This window comes from Juglans microcarpa x Juglans regia, chromosome 5S (assembly GCF_004785595.1).
Source record: "Juglans microcarpa x Juglans regia isolate MS1-56 chromosome 5S, Jm3101_v1.0, whole genome shotgun sequence".
Classification (NCBI taxonomy): Eukaryota; Viridiplantae; Streptophyta; class Magnoliopsida; order Fagales; family Juglandaceae; genus Juglans; species Juglans microcarpa x Juglans regia.
In genome coordinates, this window is record NC_054603.1 from 9,202,010 (window position 1) to 9,209,985 (window position 7,976).

At 35.8% G+C, this 7,976-nt stretch overlaps 1 protein-coding gene across 1 annotated transcript; it reads right to left on the bottom strand.

Moving 5' to 3' along the window:
* Positions 1-4,839: 4,839 nt before the first annotated feature.
* LOC121267072 (secreted RxLR effector protein 161-like) lies at positions 4,840-5,520 on the bottom strand. Its single transcript, XM_041170949.1, has one exon. The coding sequence runs from the start codon at positions 5,518-5,520 to the stop codon at positions 4,840-4,842; it is 681 nt and encodes a 226-aa protein (XP_041026883.1).
* Between the last annotated feature and the right edge of the window lie 2,456 nt (positions 5,521-7,976).

Sequence of the window (7,976 nt, forward strand, 5' to 3'; positions counted from 1 at the left end):
CTCTGTCTCTCTCGTGCTCAGCCGTTCAGCTCGAAGGCATCTCCGCCCAAGCCCTTCCCTGCTCTTCAGCTACATCACCACAGTTTATTCAGCCCAGCATCCGTCGCGCTCCCACTGTTCCACTGCCTCAGTTTTCCTTGGGTAAGTGCTGTTGCCGCCGCTCACGTCTTGGTCCTCTGTTTTTGTGGTAGTTTACTTAAAAAGGAAATATATTTTGTGTCTCGGTTAACCTAGTAGATGAAGGGTGTTATTACCCTTTTGCCCATTTAGTTTGAAAACATAAATTGATTATGTATTTTGCGTTTGAAAAACATGAGTGTTATATTACGTGGACTGCATGTTATTTTTTTATTTGGGCGTAGACGTATGGACTTATAAATTAAGTCGGTATACTGATGTTTTTAGCAAAATAATTATAAGTTGATCATGTTTTGGTTTTATATATTAAACTCACTTTGTATGAGTTTTGTTTTAAATACAGATTAAATAAAGATTTGAAATATATTATTAGTATTAATATATTCTTTAAATATGAATTCTTGAAGTTCATAGTAAGTGCAAGATTTTTATTTTGAACTCTTTAAAGAGAAACTAAGTAGTCTATTTTTATTAAATGAAATATTTTCTCTCCTACCTTTAATCAATGTTTTTTTTTTAAATGAGTCTTTAAACCAGATATGTATTTTGTGGCATAATTGTATTTATTACTAATATTATTATGCAATTTTAGAAATATTTTGAGTTTAATAGTTATGTGGATATTGAGGAATTTAGAAAGTGATGATATTTTAGAAGTGAGAGAAATTTTAGGTTTTTGAGGAATTAAAATAGGTACTTCAGGTGTAATATGAGATTTATTTGTTCATTAGAGATTTATTTAAGTTACATGAATTTTTATAGGTGATGATTGACAATTGTCCAGTACTGTTGTAGAGAAGTTTTGAAAAGTTAAGAAGCCCAGTTAAGCGGGGTTTCTATCCTAGACTTTGTATAAAAAGAAAATGAAACGAGATTGATTTGAAAATATGCATGTTCGTTTGAAAAGAAATCTTAAAACAACCTCAAATATGTGTTCCACATATTCATGAAAGTTGTATATGTGAAAATATTTTTTTGTCATGATTATTGTAGAAATGAGCTAATTTTGTACATTTTGTTTTTGAGCTATGCAAAAAGAACGAATATGAAATTTATGAAAATTTGTACTTTTGATGTGAAAATGTTATGAAACTATTTTTAAACATCTGAAAAGATCTAAAGCAAGGTTTTTTTTTTTTTTTTTTAAGCTGGCTTGGGTCTTAATCCTTCTTATACGTGGAGAAGCATTTGGGAGGCTAAGAAGTGGTTGAGAGGGGTGTAGATGGAGGATTGAGAATGGAGAAACAACACTTTTGTGGACTGAGAAATGGATTCCAGGGCACAGAGCTTTAGAGTAGGAGGGGTTAATTTGAAGTTTCTGAGATAAATAGAAATGAGTAGGGGTTAGTTTGGTTGATGAGTTAACTAGATGGTGGGACATGGACAAGATTAGATCTCTCTTCAATCCAAATGTGATCATAGATTTGTTTAAAATTGTGCTTGGTCCAGGGACAGTTGCAGATCGATGGATAGGGGAACATGAGCAAGATGGAAGGTTCTCGGTGAAGACCTGTTATCATTTTATTGCAGATCAGATAAGGTTCTAATATGCAAGGTCAGCAGGGTCTTTGGAAGGCATTATGGAAAATGGCAGTGCCTAACAAGATTAAAATATTTGCTTGGCGTGTATGTAAAGATGGACTCCAGACAAAAGATAACCTAATGAAGAAGCAGGTTGTTACTGAGGTGCATTGTGATTTTTGTTCTCACCCCTGGAAGATCTTAATCATGCAGTGATCAGCTGCAAGTGTCTTCAAGAGTTATGGAACCAATTGTTGCCCAGCTCAAGTTTTAATACAGATAGAAAGGTGGTTGATTTGGCTATGCAGATATGTCAGAGGAAAGATCAAGACATGTTGACTCTATTTTTTTCACTAGCTTGGAGACTATGCTACAGGAGGAACAAGATGGCATTTGATAAGGTTGTGATACATCCAAAACAAGTTTATGATTTTGTTCTGAATATTCTAAAGAATTATAAAGAGATTAGAGGGCTTTGTCCTATTTAGCTGAAGCAACACCTCAAATGTAAACCTCCTCCTATGGATGTTCTAAAGTTAAATACTGATGGGGCCATGTTTGCTGATCTAAGGAGAGCAGGTGTTGGTTTTCTTCTACGAGATGTTAAGGGAGAGTTGATTATGGCAGCTAGTAGGGCAGAGTTTGATGTTGAAAATCCTGAAGCTATTGAGTTATTGGCTGTGTTTCGAGACATCCAGTTTTGTGCTAGCAAGGGTATTTCCAATTTGCAAGTTGAATCTAATTCTTTGTTAGTTGTCGAGTCTTTACAAAAAGACAATATGTTTGATTCAGCTTTAGGGGTGTTATTTGCAGAAGTTGGAAGATTAAAGAGTTGTTTTATTTCATGCTCTTTTACTCATGTATGTACAGAGGGTAATATGACATCTCACAAACTTGCTAGGAATGCTTGGAATGTTGTGGATTGTGAGATTTCAGAGGATTGTATTCCAGACTTCATTTATCAAACCATGATAAATGTCTGTAATCTTTATCATTAATGAAGTTTCTGTTATGTATCTATAAAAATTAAAAAAAATAATAATAAAAAAAAAAAAAACATGAATGATTTCTTTACCCTTTCTAGACATTAGGAGTCCATACAATTTTTAGGTTCCAACTTAAAAACTCTACTGTGGGGAGATTCGCCCGTCATCTAAAAAACAAAAAAAGTGATCCATAGATTTAAGAAGAGCGTTATGCGTTCATAGAACCACGCGCGTCAACGTCATAGTGAGATTAAAGTGGAACACTGATGATCAGAACATTGTGATATATATTACCATCCACACACAAACATATATATATATATATATATAATTATAAAAATATTCTTAGTAATTATAACAATAAATGGTACTCGAAATTAAACATTAGTAACCTAAGCCATACAATAGATAATAGTCGATCACCATATATATAGTAATAGTAGTTATATATCATAATATCACCAAAACTCTTCCCACATTCTCTCAAATACTTTTTCGTCGTAATAATGAAACCGCAAATCTTTGACCCGTTCAGAACATCTTCTCCCAAACTCAGTGACATTGCGGCACTGGCGAAGTTCAAGCGATTGAAGGCGAGGACAACCTTCCGGCCAGTATGGCCTGCACTCCATCATCTGTAAGCGCATTTGCATAAAGCGAGAGGCTGACTAGTCCAGCAGGCAGGTTCTTTGCAATAGCAACTGCCGAAAGATTACACACCTTGAAAGTATCTACCGAATCATCCCATATCTCATGATTTATCATTTTGAGTGATTTCAAATGGGGACAACTACGGCCCACAGCTTCCAAAAACTTTTCAGAGTTCCAAGGACAGTTTGAAAGTTCAAGCTCCTCCAATAATGGAATATTTGCAGCGGCCTCATTCCATACCTTAATTGAAATACTTGCGGTCCAGTATAAACCAAATTTAAAGTATCTGAGCGCCCTTGAACTCTTAAAAAAGAAATAAAAAGGCAAAATAAATAATCCACAACCACATAGACTGCAAATTGGATAAGAGAATTATGAAGTCTCGATGAAAAAATTTTCTTGGATATGCATGCATGTCAGTACAAATATAATTCCAAACCTTGAATTTTCAAATCAATCCCAAACAGCAATATCATAAAATAACATACGAATTAAAACATATATAATAAAACAAATAAAAAAAATATAATACCGCGCAGTAATGTACTTCAGGAGATTGCCGTCACAAAAGGTGCTGACTTCGATCTCCAGCAACTGGCCGCAACTGAGATCGACGGCACGGCGACAGATCTTACTGATGTCGTAGGTCTAGTAATCATCCCATGAGTCCAATAAGTAGCCCAGGCTAAGGTTGCGCAATTAGATATTTTAACATGAACATTAATAATTGGATCTTTGATTTTCTATGATCTACAATAATAATCAACAACAGTAAAAGACGTACCTTTCTCCATCTGTTTGATGAAGAAATGAATCTGACTATAAGAGAAGGATCACCCTAGCAACTTGGCCTCAGTACTAGTGTCTCCCAATGGCTAGAGGCACTCTAATGTTGTAGGTGAAAACCCTTTAACCCCTAGTGCTATTTATAGATTTTTGGCCATCATGAAATCTAAGTCTTTGAGTTTGACTATGATTAGAGATCAAGAGTCAATCTTATCTCTTAGGAGTTTTTATCCCATTATAACTCTTTGAACTACTCAAAACTCTATCATGATATGGGTGAGTGGGACATAGAATTCAAATAGAACTCTTATATTCTCTCACTTGGCTCATACGCCCATAAATGATATTTTTCGTTCATGAGTTTATTACAAGAAATTAACCATACTGCGCAAATTCATTTCCTGAAACTTTTCATAGATCAAAATATATTTCATGAGTTCCGTAATATCAATGTCAAACTAGCTACTAATGTGAGTCATGGCGGTCCCCTGTTATATAATCAACAAATTCCCTTCCATGTACCATAACACCAGTAACTTAATTTAACATGATCTTTGATTGTGATAATTAAGGCTAATACTATAATGCGTTGGGTTCCAATTCATGTCTATTGTAGACATTATCTTGTCATCATTCATCCACACCATTTAATGTACATATAAAGTGGAAAGAGAAGAAAACAAAAACAAAATAACCATAATAGATATCATTAAGTGTCCAAATAGAATTCAAAACATTTACGAGCTCATTAACATGTTCATATCATAAGACCCATTCTATCAACATGTTCCTTAAACTGCTTCGCTACTAGACCCTTTGTCAATGGCTCTGCTATCATAAGCATAGTACTAATATGTTCTATGGACATTGTTTGTTCCTGTACTTCCTCCTTAACGCTTAGGTATTTGAGCTCTATGTGCTTGGCACCATTATAATACCTATAGTTTTTGGAGAAAAATACTACAGAGGAATTATCACAATAAATTCTCAGCGGCCTGGCTATAGAGTCGACGACTCCAAGCCCTGAAATAAAGTTCCTCAGCCATAAACCATGTATTATGGCCTCAAAGCACGCCACAAACTTAGCCTCCATTGTAGATGAAAAAGTGATTGTTTGCTTCATGCTTCTCCATGAGATCGCTCCACCAGCCAACAGGAAAAAATAACCTGAAGTGGATTTTCTGCTATCAGAGCAATCGGCAAAATCAGAGTTTGAGTATCCAGTTACCTCCAAACTGTCAGTTCTTCTGAAGGTAAGCTGGTAATCCTTAGTTCCTTGCAAGTATCGCAATACCCTCTTTGTTGCTTTCCAAGTAGACATCCCTGGGTTACTTTGGTAACGCCCAAGCATGCCAACTGCAAAACTAATATCTAGCCTTGTGCAAATCTGTGCATATATCAAGCTCCCCATGACTGAAGCATAGGGGATTTTTGCCATCTCTTTACGCTCCCACTCATTTTTAGGACATTGTGATAGGCTAAACTTATCACCTTTTGATATTGGAGTGTCCAGTGATGAACAACTTTTCATGCCAAATCTCTCAAGAACTCTTTTTTATGTAACTTTTCTGAGACAATCCCAACAGTCTTTGTTTTCGACCTCGAAAAATTTCGATTCCGATCACAAAGGATGCCTCACCCATATCTTTCATTTCAAAGTTCTTAGAGAGAAAACCCTTTTGTTTCATAAAGTAAGCCAAGATCACTGCTAGCTAACAAGATATCATCAACATACAGGATCAAAATTATGAACTTACTCCCATTGACCTTTAGGTATATACATTGATCAACAATGTTTTCTTTAAATCCAAAGGCAGTAATGGTATCATTAAACTTTAAATACTATTGTCGGGAAGCTTGCTTAAGCCCGTATATTGATTTCTTAAGCTTACATACTAGGTGATCTTTGCCCTTTTCTGAGTAGCCTTCTGGCTGCTACATGTAGACCTCTTCATCCAAACTTCTATTTAAAAATGTCGTTTTCACATCTATCTGGTGTAACTCTAAATCATAATGAGCCACTAATGCCATAATGATCCTGAAAGAGTCATTTTTAGATATTGGAGAAAATGTCTCTTTGTAATTAATGCCTTCTTTCTAAGTGAAACCTTTGGCAACAAGTCTGTCCTTATACCGTTCAATATTGCCTTTTGAGTCGCGTTTGGTCTTAAAGATCCATTTACACCCGACTCTTTTACTCCCTTCAAGCAATTCAACGAGATCCCACACTTGATTTTGATCCATGGATTTCAATTCTACTTTCATGGCATCAATCCATTTACTAGAATCATTTCCCTCTATAACTTGTGAAAACGTTAGTGGATCTTTACTTGTCCCAATGTCAAATTCAGATTCCTAGAGATACACCACATAGTCTGTTGAAATAGCAGGTCTTCGATCTCCCTAAGATCTGCGTAAGACAACCTGTTCTTGTGACTCCGAACTTGGTTCGTCAGTGATATTATCATTCTGAGATGGATAATCATTTACATGTTCCAATGTATCATCGTGATGATCAATTAGAGGAACTATTATCTTTTCTGAGGATGTAGGTATAGGGACATCTACCCGTACTTCCTCAATGATCACATCTTTGGGTTTAATTCTCCCACTGATCTCACCAAGTTCAATGAATTTGGCATTTCCTGTTTCCACTATTCTCGGACTGTGATTAGGACAGTAAAACCTATACCTTTTGGATCTCTCTGGGTACCCAATAAAGTACCCGCTTACTGTTCTAGGATCCAATTTCCTTTCATGTGGATTGTAAAGTCTCACTTCGGCTGAGCAACCCCAAACATGCATGTGACTTAAACTCGGTGTCCTACAGTCCATAACTCAAAAGGAGTTTTTGGAATTGACTTACTAGGAACTCGGTTTAAGATACACATTGTCGTCTTAATAGGTTCACCCCATAGTTATTTAGGTAAGGTAGAATTACTTACCATACTTCTGACCATATCCAATAAGGTCCAATTACGCCTTTCAGCAACACCATTCTGCTGTGGCGTCCCGGGCATCGTATACTGTGCAACAATGCCACGATGTTTAAGAAGTTTGGCGAATGGGCCAAGGTTACGGCCCGATTCATCATACTTTCCATAATATTCTCCACCTCGATCTGACCTGATGATTTTCACCTTTCTATCTATCTGCCTTTCCACCTCCATGAGAAATACCTTAAGTACTGAAACAGTTTGAGATTTCTCATGTAGTAGATAGATGTATCCAAACCGTGAAAAATCATCAATAAATGTGATAGAATACTTTTCTCCACCAAAACATTCAGTGGAGAATGGTCCACATATATCGGTGTGAGTTATTTCAAGAAGCCCTTTACTTCTTGTGGCACCTTTCTTAGTATGTTTGGTTTGCTTTCCTTTAATGCAATCCACACACACTTCAAGATTAGTAAAATCGAGATGCGGAAGAATCCATTCTTTTACTAATCTTTGTAACCTTTATTTGGAGATATGCCCTAATCTTTTATACCACAAGTCATAAGAATTTTCATTCAACATGTTTCATTTAGTTCCAATACATATTTCATGGTATTGGATATAGGTATTTTTAATAAATGTATTATCGAGGCAAAGTAGATAAAGGCCATTGGAAAGAAACCTAGAACCAATAGATAAATCATTTCTAAACAAATTGAAACTACCATTATGGAACGAAAAAGAATAACCATCAGTATCTAGTCTGGATAAGGAAATCAAATTACGCCTCACAGAAGGCGCATATATTGTGTTATGAAGGTCTAAATATTGACCGATACTTCAAACCAAACGAAAAGTTCCTATGGCTAAAACTTCAGCCTTATTATCATTTCCCATAAAGATAAATCGTTCACTGGGGCTTGGTGTTTGGCTTGTAAGGTATCCCTGCATGGTT